This window comes from Alosa sapidissima, chromosome 14 (assembly GCF_018492685.1).
Source record: "Alosa sapidissima isolate fAloSap1 chromosome 14, fAloSap1.pri, whole genome shotgun sequence".
In the NCBI taxonomy this organism is placed as follows: Eukaryota; Metazoa; Chordata; class Actinopteri; order Clupeiformes; family Clupeidae; genus Alosa; species Alosa sapidissima.
This window is the reverse complement of record NC_055970.1, coordinates 35,189,024-35,208,894: the sequence shown is the minus strand read 5'-3', so window position 1 is coordinate 35,208,894 and position 19,871 is coordinate 35,189,024. Positions and strand designations below refer to the sequence as shown.

The 19,871-nt window shown below is 39.0% G+C and overlaps 1 protein-coding gene across 1 annotated transcript in view; it reads right to left on the bottom strand.

The window, feature by feature from the left end:
- Window positions 1–1,412: 1,412 nt before the first annotated feature.
- gfod2 (glucose-fructose oxidoreductase domain containing 2) overlaps window positions 1,413–19,871 on the bottom strand; it is a 32,345-nt gene continuing 13,886 nt past the window's right edge. The window contains exons 2-4 of the mRNA XM_042061066.1: window positions 10,034–10,342; window positions 2,392–2,570; window positions 1,413–2,310 (exon numbers count right to left, since the gene is read on the bottom strand). Coding sequence (XP_041917000.1) covers window positions 1,648–2,310; window positions 2,392–2,570; window positions 10,034–10,286 — 1,095 coding nt within the window. The 5' untranslated portion in view covers window positions 10,287–10,342 and the 3' untranslated portion in view covers window positions 1,413–1,647. The remainder of the gene's footprint in view (window positions 2,311–2,391; window positions 2,571–10,033; window positions 10,343–19,871) is intronic.

Genomic DNA, 19,871 nt, shown 5'->3' with positions numbered 1-19,871 from the left:
AGATCACCCTTCAGATCCTCACCACGGAAGTACGACCGCAGGATGGGAACAGCTGTATTCAGCTGGCAGTAGGATGTTGGGCCCAAAGTCTGTCAATGAATTATTGGGCAAATTTGTAAAAAATAAGAAGCTGTATTATTTTCATATGAAAATGTAAATGATGAAAAATTAAATGTTGTGTATATGTGAACTAATGAATAAACTCAATCCTGTTCCTGATTAACTTGTTCTCTCATTCAGTGGTAGCAGCTACGTGATAATTATTTCATAATTCACATATAACTAATTAAGTTAGCTTACATTGCCAATTAATTAAGTAACGTGGGTTTTATCTCGGATTGACAGTCTATAACAGCCCTCTAACACTGATGAAGGGGAGAATAAAATCATGCCTTACCCAGCTCCTTGAAAAATCCATTAAGAGCTGCCTGTAAGTTGCTCTTCGCGATGATACACGACGACGCCTTCTGGCGGCGATGTCAAGTGCCATTAATTGGAATGGTATGCTATGATTGTATGCCTACTACTCGCTCGCATACATAAATAACGTACTAAATTGACGGTTGAGTAGTACGTTCTAACCGACGTTAGTATGTACTATTCGGATGCACCCATAGTTCGCAAAAGCACACGCTGAACTTGAATCAAACATTCTTTAGAACACAGTTGATCAACAGTCTGCTTTCACTTTTGAATGAAGTTCCAGTCATTGCGCAGTAATATGAAAGACGTAAATTAGAAGCACAAAGCCCATTTTCCTTGACAGCAGTCTGTTATACTTAGCAACGGTCTGTTATTGACAATTAGCAGACCACCGAACGGTGGGAAGGCCCATTCAAGTGAATGGAGCATTCTGCAGCACTCTTAAGAGCCGTGTAATAAGGAATGTTAACCTGTTGAGGAGTGAATTATTTTCCTGGTTCCTTCTAGAACTCTACGCAAACGATCTATAGTTTCAGTGTTCTTTATACAGACTATGGGGAAAATCTCTGAGGGTAATTGTCGCATCATAATATGGAACTTTCGGATTGCGAACATTCTAATCACATATTTGTGACCCTACTCCTCAACAGGTTAAAACGGAAGCCTTGTGGGAACAACTAAGATGCTGATAATGGAACTCTCTTGAAACGGTCAATTCAAACTGACAGCGCATTAACATAGGCTAGTTAACAGCTGATGGCATAGGCTAGGCCTATACAATGTTTATATTTAGATACAGCTTTAGGCCATTGATTTCATTAAAGCATATGCTAATAATATTGATGAGGGGGTGTTTACAAGGTGGAGACCTAAAACCATCGAGCTGCGCACATACAAGCAAGACAGACAATGCAGTGAATGATCAAAATATCATTTCCTCATGTTATGAATGCAATAGATCATTTTGTTATCTGGAGAACAGTCATGTAAACAGTAGAAAATGCACTTTTATTTCAGTTCCAGTTAAACATTACATATATTTGAGGGAATCTCCTTTTACAGAAACTTACTCCAACTATTTTTTTTATCCATCTACTTTTCACAGGTTAGAGCAAAGGCTATATTCACACACACTTGCACACATGTACAGAAATGTTCAGAAATCAATTCTTAATTCTGAAAGAAGCAACTTCACCGGCAAGTGTCATAAAATCCATCCAGCTCTTACTGAGACACTGTGTGCTGAATGTGATTAGACTGTGTTTCCTTTGTTGCAAGCTCTACAGACTCCCATTCTCCACTTCGACTGGCACGTTTTACTGCCTCCACAACTGTATGTACATACAGCCCATCTTCAAAGGAGGCTGCCATGGCAACAGGTGGCCGTTCCCATGAGCAGCGGTCCTTTTGTGTTTCAAATGCCAAACGCAGCTGTGTAACCATAGCTATAAGCCCTCTTACAGCAGGTCCAGCTGCAGAGTTATCGCTTAGCAAATGTTCTTCCCTTGTGTCACCATGGCGATGTCCCCAGAGCTCTGTCCCCCTCACAGCCAAATGACCTGAGGAGCCCACAACCATTACCTCATGGTGAGTAGAACCTGGCAGATTGAAGTTGAGGGTAACACTACAGACCACACCTCCTGACATTAGCATCTGGAAGCAAGCATAATCATCTGATGTGACAGAGCGGATGCCAGGCCCAGCCCTCCTCATAAATGTACGAAGTATTCCATGCACACGAACGGCATGAGAACCAATCAGGTGGCTTAGTAGGTCAATGATGCACCAGCCAATGATGTGCAGTCCGCCACCCCCCATTAACTCCTCCCATGCCCAGCTGTATGACTGACTGAGCAAAGATCCACCGTACACACGTGCCTCGCACACCTGCAGAAATAAAATGACATTCTGAGCATGTATGTGAGGGTGTGCGTGTGCATGTGTGTGCAAGCATGTGCAAATATATACCTGTAATGCACCACAATATCCTTCTTCTATAAGCTTCCTCATAAGGACAAATGCTGGAAGGAATCTCAGAGCATTAGCCATAATGCTCAGCAGCTGAGGGTAATATCTTGCTGCAGCAACCATTTGTAGAGCATCAGCACAAGACGCTGCCATTTCACTAACAACATTCTTCCCAATGCCTATGGAAGGAAAGCACATTGTGTACACAGAGATAAACCAATCATCATATGGATGGAAAAATAAATTATTATCTGTAATAATAAGAGTTAATTCATTTTAAACAATGGTTAACAAATGACATACTGTATTTTGGCAAAGTTTAGAGGCTAAGGTCTCGATGTAGCCTCAAACATCTGAACCCAGAATTTCATCAGTTATTTTATTTTAAAAATTATTTCATTAGTGCTTTTTACTATAATAAAAACTAACATTAATAACTAGAAATGCAATTCCAAGGTATTACCAGTGCATGAAAATGCAATTTAAAATATAATATATAGTAAAAACAGATGCAAGCACAGAGATAGTTGCTAGTGTAGACAAGGTGGCGCTATGCTTAATAAAGTGGATGCTATGCTGGTTGCCAGGGTAATCAAGTTGGTTGCTATACTGGTTACTAGGATGACATTATTGCAGTGGTTGCTAGGGTACATATGGTGATTCATATGCTAAATAAAGTGGTTGCTATGTCAACATTTGAACCAAGTTTCTACATTAAGCGGTTAAGGTGTAAATATTCACAGATATGTATTGGTAATTGATTTGATTGTTAAAGATGTGAGTGCATTGGTATGCGAACCTCTGGATCGGTTTAAATGTACTGTGAACTGGTAAATTTTAAAATGACAAATCGGTTGCTGCTAAGCAAAGCTGCAGTGGAAGACCTAACGTTACAAATTACATTACTTTCAAAATGATCTGACCGACTCTGATTCGCTCTGATTTGGCCTTCTTCAACTAGGGTAGCTAAGTAGCGTCACTGCTACAGTGGCAGCAAACTAGTGACTGAAACACACCATGTTGCTCACCATAAGCATGGACTAACAGCATGTGTGTGTGTGACGTTAACGTGTGTATTGCAGTATGCCAAACAAATCAAAAGCCTGGCCAACACAGACACCACCCATTCAGTTGCACTTCGCGCTAGCTGCGCTAACCTAAGACCATCGCGCGCTGTCCAATGTTACAACTGTGCAATCGAGTTGGCCGACACCACCTATTCAATCTGCGCTAACATAACCAGAGACCATCGCGCGCTGTCCAACAACTGCGCTATCGAGTTGGCCAACACAGACACCGCCTAGTCAAATTGTGCTATAATCATCTCGCGCTGCCTAAAATATTGTAGTGAACTGAGCCTAGCTGGGTCATGACTGAACTCCCATGGTGCTGTGCAGTGTGTGTGTGTGTAATGTTGATGTTAGTTTTAGTGAGAGTAATTGCGTTTACCTTGTCATGTATGTGTTAGCTGGTATAGTCTTTCTTTATGTTGTACCTCATATGTTTACCCTGTGTATTGTATGTGACTACCCTGTTTGTGTATCGTGCTTGTTTAATTGACCTCCCTTGTGTTGCCTGTGTAATGACGTTCGTGTGTTTTGGTGCGTAACCAATTAAACCATTCTGAGACAACTTTGCAGTTTGTTACAATATCAATAACAGAATTGCAATGTTTTCAATGTGTGTAGAAAGTCACATGTTACAAAGTAAGTTACATTCCCATCTAACGGATCACGACTCAGATATATATTAATTTGAACATGGATTACTGGGAGATTACTGAAACGATAGGCTACGCTATATTATTATCAATGAAAACAACTCATAATGAAGTGGGGCAATTCACATCTTTTAATCTAAAGCCCTGATGTAGGATGTTGCAAAAGAGGGATATAGTGCGACTGCTTCCCCAAAACAATTGCTCCATAACTGTGGATTTAATAGTTTGATATGTGGATAACTTTCAGCAGACTAAACAAATAAGGTAAGATTTTGTCATCACAAAGCTAGCTGGTTCATTATGGCGAAGCATATTACAGCCAACGTTGGCTACTTGCAGCAGTGAAGCTGAGTTTGTTGATAACATTGTTTGTTCGTAACGTAAACGTTTCTTCAGCAGGACTTTTTATTTTCCATTCATTTTCATTGGCAAAAGCTAGCCTAATATGCATGAGAAACAATTTGAGGGAGCTGCAGCTGTTAGCATCAGCACGGTCATAGTACAGTTCACTCTACAAGAAAGGGCAGAGCAGGCTGTACTTCCTGAGGAGGCTGCGGTCCTTCAATGTGTGCAGTAAGCTCCTCAGGATGTTCTACCAGTCTGTTGTTGCCAGCGTCCTCTTCTATGCAGTAGTATGCTGGGGTGGAAGCACAAGGAAGAAGGATGTGGGGTGAATTGACAGGCTGGTAAGGAAAGCTGGCTCTGTAGTGGGAGCTGAACTGGAGTGTATCACTTCACTATCTGACAAAAGGACCCTGAACAAACTGATCAACATCTTGGACAATGAGTGTCACCCACTCCACAGCACTATTGTTAAACAGAAGAGCCTGATCAGCTGGAGACTTCGCTCACTGCCTTGCACAACTGACGGACTGAGAAAGTCATTTGTCCCCAGGGCCATTGAACTGTTCAATGCCTCACTTAAGGGAAGAGGAGAGATGGACTTCTCTGCATAGTCTGTCTGCCTCTTCATCCCCTCCATGTTTGGTACTGTCTGTCCACTAGTCACTTGTACCACTGTCTTTATGCCTCACTGTTTGCGTGCTATATTAGCACATTAGCACATATGCATAACCCCCCCCCCCTCCATGCCACAGCCGAACTGTGGCCACACTTATACATTTTCTTAAATAGTTAAATATATAGATATATAGATTTTACTTTATTTCTGCATTGTTGCACTGTTGACTTACTCATTTTCACTACCACCATGACACTCATTCACACAGAGCACCTTAGAGCACCTTACCATACCTTACTATGCACAGAGAATCACAGGCTCAGTCCCTGCCTCAGTCATTGCAAGCGCCTCTGATTTATTAATCACCACTATGTGGATACTGTTTTTAGAATTGATTTAGATTAAGTGTTAGTATAATTTGTAATTTTGTTATTTGTATTTTAGTATATTTTTATATATTGTATTAAGTGTTAGTATAATTTGTATTTTAGTATATTTAGCATATTCTTTATCTTCTACTGTCCTTACTGCTTAGTTGTGTTTTTATATTATATACTTTAATTACTCTTCTGCTGTTAAAGAATGTGTTTGTCTTGTATGTATGCTGCTGAGACCTTGAATTTCCCCTGGGGATCAATAAAGTATCTATCTATCTATCTATCTACAGTAACACAGCAGGGCACACTAGCCCAGTGATGAAGGATCGTGTAAAATCCCCATCCCCAGAAAGTTTCCAACCAAGCTTGCGCTGATGCATGATAACTGATCAAATTACTTTCTTACTTAATTTTCTGACACAACCATTCCAGGTCCTATCTGTCTGAATCCCATTTTGAGCTCTAGCCTAGCATCTTAATATGGTAGACTATTTACAGCACGGTGACAAATGATGTTCGTTCATTTATTGCAGGACTTACACGTTTTATATTTTATTATGATCACTCGCATTATGGGGTTACTGTGAAGGTAATGCTGTGGTTAACTTACTTAACATGCCCACCATGAGTTAGACTAGAGATAAGTTAGAAAACTTTTACATTTTTTTTAAGCTGTCGCGACGCCTAGCTACTTCACTAGGTAATTCGCTCATTAGCTCAGACCAGTGAAGAACTAGGCAGCCTAGGCTAGGCTACTACAGAAAACTCAACTAGCCTACTTGGGGAGAAAACTCAAAACAACGTTAAAACTAGATGTGTTACAGTTTCTCGTCGCAAAATAAAAATTTCACTGGAGCTACAAGCGGTTGTGTACACGCAGCCTCAAACACTGTTTACAGCTCTTCAAGTCACTGCAAGGTCATTTGTTTTGTATAGCGATCATTTAAATAGGCCTACACTTATGGGGTACGTGCGGTTGTGTTTTCTAAAGAATCTCCCGTCTTGAGTCTAGGCGTTGCTTGGCAACCACTCTGATAGAGGAAATATTTCTTGGTGAAACAATGAATGATTATCTATGAATAAACCATTCAATTTGTCGTTGTTGTAGCTTTATTTTTTATGACATTTTGCTATATGTTTATAGTAACCGTTTTAGAAAAGATTTTGTAATCTTTTTTATTAATTAATTTCAAACATTCCAATATGGATAGCGTCGCCAAAGATTGTTAAGGCGGAGCAAGATACTTCGTTGTAGTTCATGTCTATGGGCGCGAAATGGGGATCGAATCCTGTCTGCATAAAGAGGCGTGTCGATGACGTATTGATGAGCGTACGGAAGTGGCTCCTGATGAAATATCTTGCTCCACCTTAACAATCTTTGGCGTCGCGCCGCCCAGTTGGATCTCTCCTATGTTCAAACGTTCCAATATGGATAGCGCCGCGCTGCCCTTTGGATCTCTCGCTATGTTCAGCTGGATGGGTTGTGTCCTGTTTGCATAAACTTAGTTCGAACGGATAGCGCCACGCTGCCCAATTGGGTCGCTAGCTCCGTCCAGCTGGATGGGTGGTGCCCTTTTTGCTTAAGCTTTTGAATTGTTTGGCCTCCCAAATCCAGTGCTCTCCAGAAAGCCAGTAACATTACATCCTCCGGGTTGGTCTGTTATAGGCCTAAAGACACAGCTGTGCGCTGTTATCATCATCATCATCATCATTGCCCTTGGACATCACATCAGCCGGTTAGATGCAACCAACTGGAATAAACATGGATTTTTTTCTTATTTACTTATTTTATTATTTGTTCATTTTGTTTATTGTCTGCCTTGTAGGCCTATGTATTGGTGTCTCTGGTACGCTGGCGATTGCCGCTCCGTTAGGCAACTCTTGTCTTGTGTGTTTGTTATTTTGTACATTTGTTTGTTTATGTCTTGGTGTCACGGGTACACTGGCGACTACGTCGCTCCATCCAGCATCTTTTGTCTTATGTGTCAATGTCTTGTGTGTGGAGCACATTGGGTTGCACTCTGTGCATGCAAAAGTGCGCTATATAAATAAAGTTACCTTACCTACCTTCAAGTAAAGTGTTACCGAACAGAACTAGAAAATGTAATTCCGAGGAATTACCAGTGCATGAAAATGCAAAACACATATTAACATAAAATGCAAAACAAACTTTTATTTGAAAACAGTTAAATTATTTAATAGTGAATTAATGGATGTGCATAGGTAGATAGTTTAATGGATGAAGTGAAGAAACAGAAGTGAAAGAAAGTGGAGAAAAGAAAAGTGAGCTATCCAGTTCAATGGAGAGAGACACAGAGAAGAGGTTCCATTGAAGTTGTCAGTGAGCTACCCAGTTCAATAGAGACACAGAGAAGAAGTTCCATAGAGTACCAAAGCCATGACGTAGCGTTGTCAAGGCAGCAATTTCACTGGATCTAAACAAATCAATCTACCATTGAAATCACCATAGCAGTGGCTTTCTTAATCTATTTTAATAATTTCGTTTCTTCGTTTCTAAAATTTGCCTAATAATTTGGAACGCAGTGTAACTCCCTGTGAATGAACAAACGTTTATTTGATTCAGACAATACGGTTTACAATATGGACGTCACTATAGCGCTTGTGAAACAGGGTTTGTGGGTCATTCAGAACTCTATTCCACTAATGCAAGAGCTTCTTGACAGTACGTGAGCAATTGTTTAATGTCCATTCTGTATGACAATACGACGGTTATGCGAATGCTATGCTTCTTTTGTGAGTAGCCTAAGTAACTAAATAACTAAAGAACTCAAAAAGGTTCAAATAATATCTATATATGCCTGGGGTAGGCTACTTGTAGAAGTGACATCTGATACCTTGACCGAGTGAAACGTTAACCACACATAACTTTGCACTGAATCTATGATAGGCTGCTACTTTCCAGTAAAAAAAAATCTGAGTTTGTACGAAAATGTACCCTTTATTTGTGTTCATAACTACAAACAAAAACATAACTAAACCTGGTTTCCAATGTTGAAATTACAATGGACGACATAAGCCTACGCAAAAAATTCCACTTAACCTACCTTGCAGGAACTGAACTTGAACACTCATGGCACATACGATTGGAAGTCTGACACGCTAACACAACAATCACACAACAAGAATATAATACTTTCAGCTTTTAGGCAAAAGCTAACTTCCCATGTTTAAGTTGGGACAGAAGACTGTTCACAGAAATAAGCTAACAATAGTTTTTTTTCCACAAACACAACCTACTCTGTTGCATTATCTTGATGGCTGAACGAGAGCTAGCCAAGATAGATAATGTCTTCTAAAAATCAAATCATGTGCGAAAAAACTATGCCTTGCTGTATAGACTATATACAGCCTCGAAGTCACCAATATTAGGCCTACTACATTGCCCACATTTAAAGTAAGTATAACAGTAACCAGCGGGAACTGATGAAGTAGTAGTTCAAGACAAATCACGTCTGCAGTGGTGCTCTTGCTAGCGTCTGCCTGCCATGCAGATATGTCGTGCCTGGTATGGGTTTAAACTCGGATAGATCTAGTGGTTTCTTTTCAATACATTGTGTATTTGAATTTGAACTCTTCCTAACAACATACTCTAAAGCAGCCATTCAAAATAATAAGTATAGGCCTACTGAAGCGAGGCTCTCTCTCCACCTCCACAACATGAGCTGCTTAACAGGCTAGCCACTCTCCGAAGTTGCATGGGAACTGAGCAGCGCTTGGTTCCGTCTTCAATTAATCCTCAAAATATGCTTAGATTTTGTTATTTTATTATGGACACGTCAACACCATATGTTCGCACAGACCTGTTTATTGAATCAGAGTCACATCTGCAGCAAATAAGGTAAACTACCTGCTTGTGATAACGTGTTAATTGTTTATCCCCAGTTAACATGCATCCCATTAAGATCCGCAACACCGGATTGATTTGCCCTCAATTACTTGATAACTAGGTTATACTTGAGCTACACCCCTGACATTTCATGTCTGGATGCTATTAGTAACAGATATTGACTGTAGAAAATTTGAAGGCTACAGGTGAGATAGTTTTCCTGATATTTCTATTTAAAAATGGCTTTTCAGAGTATGATGCCAAAGAAATGCCCCTCATACCCCTCATTCAATACTTTTTAATGAGAAAACGATTTTTCTTATTAAGAAGTGTATCTTTTTACTAGAATTTTTTCAGGAAATTCTGAGATGGTCAGGTGGGAGGCATTGGGTGAAAGGATAATGACTACACGAAAAACCAAAATCAATATGGCCTGCGATAATTTACAAATGTTTGTCCCTAGAATCCAGACTGAATTAGGCAAAACATAGCTCTATGGGTAAATGTGACTGCCTCTATTTTACTTTGGATTTCATTTTCTAACTGTATTTGTTTTACAAATGAGCTTTACTGCTTTAAACCATTAAAATGAAATGAAAAAGGACAAAAAAGTATAAGAGTATAAAAACTACCTTGACCGCATATTTGAGACAGAATGGAATGGCAGGCTTTTATGTAGACTTACCTCAAATACATGAACCAAAGGCTAGAAACTGAGAAATATTGGTAATATTTACCTAAAGCCTTCACTGCAATCTGTCGTGTGTGTGGAGGTGGGGTGTAGATGCATACAAGATGCACATCCGGATGAAGAAGAACATCATCTGACTGGCTTGTAAAAAAGGGTATGTCCAGTTCCTTTGCAAAAGATTCTGCCTCCTCTTCATTACGGCCCCATATCGCTTGTATAGGGAATCCTTGTTCTCGTAGCAATGGAATCAGAACACGCACAGTCCGACCGGTCCCAAAAACACCCACTCCTGGCAGCATGGCAATGATGCACTCACAACGTCATTGCGCTTAGGACATTCAAACCCAAGGTCAGCCTAAACAGAAAGAAAACAGTGTTGATTGATAACACCAGAGTTCTATAACATGACAACAATAAGAATGGGGTCGTTTCCAATGCAGAAATTCCAATTGCAGAAAGGTTTTATGTTTTATGAAAGGAGGGTTACTCTTGATGAGCCAGATGGATGGGCCCGTGGCTGGATCATTAATGGGCTCAGAGCTCCACTTCAAGTCAGACGCCAGAAAGGTGGAGGAGGGGTACTGGTATGGGCTGCTATTATTAAGGCTATTATTGAGCTAGTTGGAACTTTTCGGGTTGAAGATGGACTTCCAACTCCTAAAACAACTGCCAGTTTTTAGAAGATACTTTCTTCAAGAAGTGGTACAGGAAAAAGTCTAGGCCTATGTAGCCCTCCTTTGCACAAAAGGCTGACAAATAGAGGAAGGGTAAGTCTTTGTAAGGTTAAAGAATAATTATAAATACGCACTGGGACCAGTCAGAATTTCTAGGAACGCCTACAGAGCCAGGTGTACAAAACAATATTACCAGATAGAACACTCAACACAGTAGTTTATCTTTGGAAGGGCAGTAAACCACTTCCTTTTAATATAAAAGATGTATATAATTAAACTATGAAAATAAATAATTAAAGCAAAAATAAAAGAAGTATTACCCGGGTAACAAAATAATAAACAAAATGGTAAAAATATGTCTAAATTCCAAATGTACAGATTAAAGAGTAAATCTACAGTTCAAAGGTTCTAAGTCTACAGTTCAAAGTTTTCTTATTCTACAGTTCAGAGTTCAAAGGTTACTTAATCTACAGTTCAAAGTTCAAAGAGTCTTCTTTCTTCGCATGCAATTCTTCACAGGTTCATGGGAGGCTCACCAGCAAACAATCAAATCCATGTAAAAGATAAAAAATGTAGGCTAAAATGTGTTGTTTAAATTTGATGCACCGCTAGCCTGTAGCACCGTTAACTCTCGAATGTAAACAATTAGCCGTAGTAACAGTAGCTACGGTAAAACCCAGTCTAATAGTCCAGGCAATCTATGAGGGGAAAAAAAAAAAAAAAAAACATTTCACCCAACCCAAAACTAATTGCAACAGAAATGTTTTTTGTTGTATTCAGTTCATGAAACCTTCCCATATCACATACCAAAAGTCCATGAAAATCCAAGTAATGGAACATTGTCAAAATTGGAATTATTTGTGCATAGGTCAATGGCGAAAAAGCTGCAGCTTTGGCAGTTTTATTGAACTTTCATAGTACAGGGGATATGTGAAAATTAGGTCAAATTCTTTCATATAAGCATGAAACTTGGTGAACTTGTACAGTTTGGAGCCCTGAACATTTTCAGATATAAAACCATTATCAAAAAACCCTAATGGTCGCCGTGGCAACAATTAAATGTTCCACTATAACTGAATTACGCCTATATTCTTCATTATATCTCCTGAACCAAACATGGTATCTCAAAACAAGTGATGCCTACAGGGATGAGCAGCATTTATGGTACATGTATTCCATATTTCATATACAAAATATATTGTATATTCGTAATTTGTATTTGACTGGGTTGAATAAAATGGCTTCGTATTTTGTATCAAAATACTTTATAGGTATGTATTTTTGTAGTTTAAAATATTGACAAATATTTTTGGTAAAACCAATACTTTTGGTTATGTGATGACATAAAAGTGCAAAACATTGAATGTAGCCTCTGACTTATAAATTTGCCCACACTTGATATATTGATATTCAGGAAGATGATCCAGTGCAAGTTGAGTAACTTTAGGCGGGTCAATATAGGGTTCAACATCAAACTTTATTGTTTATATGTTATTTTAAAGGGACACCAGGCAAGCCTGATGCTTTTTCTCTACGAAACTCCCCCACGCTCGGTATGAAGCTCTTTTCCTTTTTGTTTGCATCTTCCGTCAAGGGTTTTCGCTGCTTCTTCGCTGGCTCTGCCATTATACACACGTTTGCAACAATCGCGTTTCGTTAGCCTGCCTCTGTGCTGTGGATGCAGGATGTAAACTGAACCTGCTTCGGTCGGCGGGTACGATACACTGAACTTGCAGCGGGATATTCTTCCTACAGGCAGTAGGGGCGGGCGAGAGAGTCTTCATTCGCCCTGTAATGAGTCAATTAACCATATACCGACTTACGAAGATGAGTAATTAACACGAAAACGTTGCCTGGTGTCCCTTTAAGAGTGCATTATCAACAGTGATGGGCGAGTGCACAATTACACCCTGCTTTTCTCGTCCACAGGAACGTGCCCCAGCGCACATCCATGCAAAACATTACAAATTACACGATTACAATCGGGAACATAATTATAATAAAGATATCAGGAAATACCTCTCACAATGAGTAATTATTCACCATCATTTGCAAATTGATAATGACGGTTAAAAGTGAATAGGCGAGAGGCACATATGGAGCACATCTGAAGACGCACCGTCCTCCTCTGCAGGATAAATGTCCTTAGGTTTCTTATTTACACTATTGGGGTAAGTTTTGCCTTTTTCAGGCTATTTTGTCAATGGTACATATTGTCAGTCAATAGTGAAAGTATTTAACTGTGTATAACTGTTTTGTCGTTGACTATGACACCACGGAGAAGTTAGTTTCACTTTGACAATGAGTTCAAATAATACACAGTGCAGATGTGTGCAGGCTATACTCTGCTAGGTTTTAGTAAAGCATATTTTAGTGGAATACCTGTTCCATACGGTCTCGCATGCAAGCAGATTCCTTCAAATGCGCCGCTGACTATCAAAATATCGATGCGCTTTTTGAAGTCACACTGCTTGCTGTTAAAGGGAATGACAGATGTCACTCTCATTGGTTTAAAGGATATTACGCCCAAAACAAACCCATGACTAATTAAGAAACATAAGAAAGATCCACCTTTTTGCCGGACTTTTGGAACCAAAACCACACCCAATGTGGACTGGACAAACCCCTAAGCTATTTGCTAGTGACCATGCGTATTAGACAAATATAGCCCTATATCTCAATTACTATTCAGCCCACAGGGGTGAATCTGAGGACAAATGATGGTCAAATTAAACAATAATATGATTTTAAATGTTAACATTGAACATTTTGGAAGGCTCTACCTTTTTCAGCGATATATTAAAATCAATGTGTTTTAGTGTTAATTTTGTCACCTATTTTTAATTTAGTCTTAGTCTTGTGACGAAATGTCTTTTTTAGTCTTTGTCATATTTAGTCATTCAAATATAATTTTTGTTAATCAAGTTTTAGTCGACTAAAAGTCTCATCATTTTAGTCTAGTTTTAGTCAAAAGAAAATTAAAAGTATCTTAGTCTTAGTCAGTTTTAGTCAACACATCTTAGTCTTTTTTTTTATAACAAATTATTTCTGATTACCATTTGAGTCAAATAGTGTTTCACACATCTGAATTTTCCAACAATATTGTGTGTCCACATGGCTACTCGTCTGTTATAATTACTCATTCTGATTTGTTGTCAGTCAGTATGTTTACATGCACAGGTAAGTCGAGCTACAGTTATAGCCCGGCTGGGATTTGACCATAGACAGTAAAAGATTTGACTGGACCACGGTCATATTCGTAGACCAGTGTTTCTCAAAGTGTGGTCCGGGGATCACTGGTGGTCCACAAGCTATCCCAAGTGGTTCGCGAGCAGACGTGGTAAAATATAATATAGATGAGTTGTTTGCAATATTGAACCAACTTGTATGTAAAAACAGTTCTGCAACACTGTCTATGTAAGATATGCCAGTTTAAATCATAAATAAATAAAGCTTAGGTAGTTATCTTGCTAACTCTGGCAGAAATCTCGAGTGTTCTTGTTCCATGTAGTTTCGTGTTGCAGCCACAGGGTTGCAGCAACAGCACATAGACTGGCCTACAGAAAAGCTGTTGCGTATGAACTCATTTGGAATATTTTGAAACGTAACAGCTAGATATTCTGTCTTCTCATTTTGTAGACGAAAATGAAGAGAGATTTTATCTTAGTTTTTATTTCATGCAAAACATTTTAGTTTCATCTTTTTTCGTCAACAATAATGCATCTTAGATAAGTCTTAGTCAGTGTTTCAGGACATTACTGCCGTCTCATCATCGTCTCGTCTTAGTCATGAAAAAAAAGGTCGTTGACGAACATATTTCCTCTCGTCTCGTCTGACGAAATTAACACTAATGTGTTTTAATACAGAGTAAATGCAACACAGGAATATGTATCATGTCCAAGACATGGAGGAAGATAATACTTAACTGGTATTATATCTCATCTAGAGGGCATATGCTTTTAGAAAATATATAGTTTATGGTGGTTAATCTGTTTTCCCTGGACATTATAGGCCAAAATGTATCCACTTTACACTAGACTCAGCTTTACAGAATAGAGGGCAATGTATTGTGCATGGCATGGAGGAAGATGGGAAACGTCTGAAATTGTGTAATATCTCTTCTAGAGGGTATATGCTTTCATAAAATATATAGTTTAGGGTGTTTAATTTGTTTTCCCTTGACTGTACATGCCAAAATGTATCCACTGTACACTAGATTCGCTTTTGCAGAATAGAGGGCAATGTGTTGTGCATGGCATGGAGGAAGATGAGACATGTATTAACTGGTGTTATATCTCATCTACAAGTAATATGCTTTCAGAAAATATATAGTTTAGGGTATTTAATCTGTTTTTCATAGACAGTATAGGCTAAAATGTATCCGCTTTATACTAGATTCGCCTATACAGAATATAGGGCAATGTATGAGCATGGCATGGAGGAAGATGGGAAATATCTTAAATGGTGTTATATCTCCTCTGGAGGGTTTATGCTTTTAGAAAATATATAGTTTATGATGTTTAATTTGTTTTCCTTAATAGTGCAGGCCAAAATGTATCAGCTGTTCACTTGATTCGCCTATACAGAATAGAGGAGTATGTATTATGCATGGTATGGAGGAAGATGGGACATAAGTTGATTAATGCTATATTTCATGTATAGGGCATATGCTTTTAGAATATGTATAGTTTTGGCTGTTCTATTATTTTGGTAAAACCATGACCCATGCATAGGCATGCATTTTAATTATTAATCTTAAATATTTATTAGTATAGCATCCACCTTTTGCCAGACGTCACAACAGTCACCTCTTTGGAGGCTAGCTGCAGTTATCTGCACCTTTCTGTCGAATTTGGACATTATCATGTCCATCTTCAACTTTGCCTTTACAATTTTCCTTCATTCATTCACTTACATAAACATACTGTGCTGTCTGATTACTGTTTTAGCCAAAATTGTGTAAAGTAAAGAGGCATCATACAGGCCCCTCTGATTGGACAGACAGTCTCTCAGTCAACCCCCGGGCAATAGGCCTATACTGTATATGATTCAGTGACTTCTAAATCAGACCACCAAAAACACTTTCCTAGGCTAAATAATGCTTAACTATGTGTTTTTTGTACAACTTTAACATTGTGGAACACTTACATGCAAAAACACACTGGCTCTATTTAAAGACTCAACAACCATTTCCATTGATTCAAAGGGCCAAAATGTAAAAATAGACACCAATTAGCAACAAACCTGAAATAGTTTGTCTGAAATAAGCCTGAGAAATGTACTAACTCTGAAAAATATAGCTGCAAGCAGCAATGAGGGGGCCAGGCAGTTAAGCAGGAGCTGGGATTGGATTGGATTGGACTGGACTGGACTTGACTGTGTTGTGTTAGATTGGATTGGACTGGACTGGATTCGAAGGTCACCGAATTTATTGTGTGTCCCCAAGATGTACTCCTAAGTCCACATACCAAGTTTGGTTTAAAGTGGTGAAAGTGTTGATAATTATAGCACCCCTAGTGGTGAAAGCACACCAAATTAATTGTGCATCCTCAGGATGTAGTCCAAAGTCCAAATACCAAGTTTGGTTGCGATAGGTGAAAGTGTTGCTAATCATAGAGCCCCTAGTGGTCAAAGTATACCAAATGTATTGTGTGTCCTCAGGATCAGGTCCCGAGTCCATGTACCAAGTTTGGTTTTGATAGATAAAGGCGTTGCTGAGATATGAGCTAATTTCTTGTATCTCTAGCGTTGTGTTGAATTTGGTGCACTTTTGTAGTGTGCAGGTCAATTCTGGGTTCTAAACTTCTAAACTTCCTACATAATTATTATTTTTTTTATAGTCAGTAAAATAGTAGGCATACTTTGTGTGATTAAGTCCTTTATTGTTTGTTATAGTTCATTTACATTGTGTTGTGTTTTGGCAATAAAGTAGCTTTAAATAGCCAAACTAGGCTAGATCAAGGTCAGTGTTAAAATTACTGCATGCAAATCACTGAATGCTATGCAGAGAGGCCTAATCTTTAGGCCATCTGATGTACAGTATAGGCTACCCTAGGCCTTCCCGTGTTCATGGGATTTCTTTGACAGTTGCAAAGGGGAAAATGTGAGGATAGTCTTCTTTGCGCCCAGTGTACAAGTACGACATTCTAACCAGGACTTCGTCAGATAGGCCTACACCATTACCTGTTGCAATATATCTGTGTGCATTCCTACATTACGTCTATTTCTTTGATAACATGATTTGCTACCACGTACTGTTAACAATAATTATTTACATTTTTTTATATTTACATATTTATTTTATAATTATATGTTATTATTATTAGGACTCAACACGCTTTGGTGGTATGCTGTGGGCTTTAATTAGCGGTCTACATGCCATGACAAATATTACCAGTAGTACTGACCGAACATGAAATAGATCGTTTACAAGTTATGGTAATGTTATTCTGGCGTTAACATTGCGCTTTCATCACGTTAGCACCCTATGATTACAGCTCGTTATGTCTCGTCAAAATGATTACAGCTCGTTATGTCTCAAAATTCATTGATGAAGGAAGGTTCGCTTTATCCCAGAGAACCATACTCGTTTCACTTAGGCTAGACTAAAACATAAGAGAAGAACTTGGCACTAACCATGTAATCGTGTTTTCTATAGCATATTCGTTAACCTGTCGTTCTTTGAACTCTTTAAAAATGTTGGGATATGTCTGCGAGGTGTTTAGCCAAGTTCCATGCGTAGCCGACTGCTTTTAAATGACTTTGAAACATATTTTACAAACGGGCCTCTGTGTACCTGATGGCTTGCCTTCACTATTCGCGATGTATCCGAAATAGTTGCAAATTTCACTGCACCTTTTGTTTTATCCACAAGGCCTAGAACTGTCGGCAAAGAAATATGTTGACGTTGGCTGCGCACTCACTCACTCAGAGCTGCCTGCTTGACACGCCCACTTGCCTAGATGCGTGCAAGGAGCAGTGAGAGCAGCAGTTCACACAGATACAGAACTTTATTATTTTAATAAAGTATCGATTCTAAAAACGTCTGAAATCATATAGTTTTTTGCGTGAAGGCATCGTGATACCTTTTTAGTATCGATACACCGTGCAACACTAATATGTGAAAGCATTGCTGAGATATGACCCTTTTTCCTGTGATTATAGCGCCCCTTAGTGGTCAAAATACTCCAAATTTATTGTGCATCTTCAGGATGGGGTCTCAAGTCCGTGTACCAAGTTTGGTTTCAATATGTGTAAGCATTGCTGAGATATGAGCCTACTTCCTGTGATTATAGCGCCACACAGTGGTCAAAATTACCAAATTTCTTGAGCCTCCTCCTAATTGGGTCCTGAGCCCATGTAACAAGTTTGGTTTTGATACGTGAAAGCATTGCTGAGATATCCCTTCACTTCCTGTTTGGTGGCTTCACCGCCAATTTTGATTAGCTGTTACGGGCGAACGGTTTTAGGTTTGAAGACAAAAAGGGATAACTTTTTTGAGGCTTGGACTGAAGATTGTGTGTCAACTTTGGTGTCAATCGGACAAACTTTGTAACCTGTGAAAACTTTTAGGTGTTTTTGATTAAATCCAATATGCCGGAAAATCCATCATGGCGGAAAATGACGTCATAGGCGTTGAACTCGGCTTGGTCCAAGGATTCCAACGATACCTCATATTTGACAATCGAGCCAACGGGTCAAAAGCTACTTATATGAACGCACGTCCAACTTTGGCCTGTTGGTGGCGCTAGTGTGCTCGAGGTGGCAACTTGAAACTTGGTGAAATTAATCATGGGACTGTGCCTAATTTGTGCGCCAAATTTTACAACTTTTTACCAGACGGTTCTATGGGCTGCCATAGACTTCCATGACGGAATAATAATAATAACTAGAGAATGTAATTCCAGGGAATTACGAGTGCATGAAAATGACACTAGGACAGACATGGTGGTTGCACAGCTTAATAAAAGTTGATAGTTTAAAAGTAGAATGTAGATTGGGAGTTGATCACACTAGTTGACTGAAAAGCCCAGGTTGCCAAACAGTTGTGGGCAGAGGACACAATTGGCGGGAGTCATAGCTGATGACAACTGACAGTTGGATTGGTTCAAATATTTCATAGGGAATTATTGTAGTGAGGACTTTTATTTTGAAACAGCTTTGGGCAGAGGAAACAGTTGACGGGAGTCAACAACTGAGTTGGAATAGTTGAACAGTTAAAACGTTGGATAGTTTAAATGGTTAAATAATTTAATAGGGGATTATAGCAGTGAAGACTTTTATTTTGAAACAGTTGTGGGGAGAGGAAACAGTTGACGGAAGTCAAAGTTGATGACAACTGACTTTTGCTAGAGTAGTTATGGTGGTTGCTATGCTGGTTGCTAGGTTTTAACTGTGAATGTGGTTGCTAGGCTGTTGCTAGGGTACTTGAAGTCGTTGCTAGGTTGTTGCTAGGGTGTCCATGGTGGCTACTATCAGAAATAAAGGAGTTACTACAGTGGTTTGCTAGTATAATCATCTTGGTTGCTATGGAAACTGACATAGATGCGTAATTTCAATGGTTGCTAAATTGGTTGCTAGGTAGGTGGTGGTTTAATATAGTAGGCTAGAGGCATAGTTGATGATAACTGACAGTTGGAATAGTTGAACAGTTAAATAGTCGGATACTTTAAATGGTTAAATTATTTAATAGGGAATTATTGTAGTGGATACTTTTATTTTGAAACAGTTGTGGGCAGAGGAAACAGTTGAACAGGAACAGGATCTGTAGTCTTAAGAGAGCCAGATTGTGTGCTTAAAGCCTGAGACAGACAGTTGAGGTGGCCGGAACCATATGGCACTGGCCTGAACACTTGGCATAGGATTCCAAGTGCCCTATTGTGATGCCATAATCGGCAATGTTAAGTCTATGGGGGAAATTTTGATAGTTTTTAATTAATAGTTCAAAAAGTATAAAAGTTACAAATATGAAAAATACATTCCACACCTGTCCTAAGTAAGACCTATGTAACGCAGTTTGAATGAAGTTTCTACATTAAACGGTTAAAGCCGCATTAAACGCAGAAAAAGCGTTAGAAGAAGAATAATATCTAGAAAAGCATTTCCTGAAGGAAATACAGTGCATGAAAATGCAAAAATATGATGAGTTCATATGGTTAAATTATTTGCTTGATAGATAAGGTTTAATATAGTTGGAATGACTGAACAGTT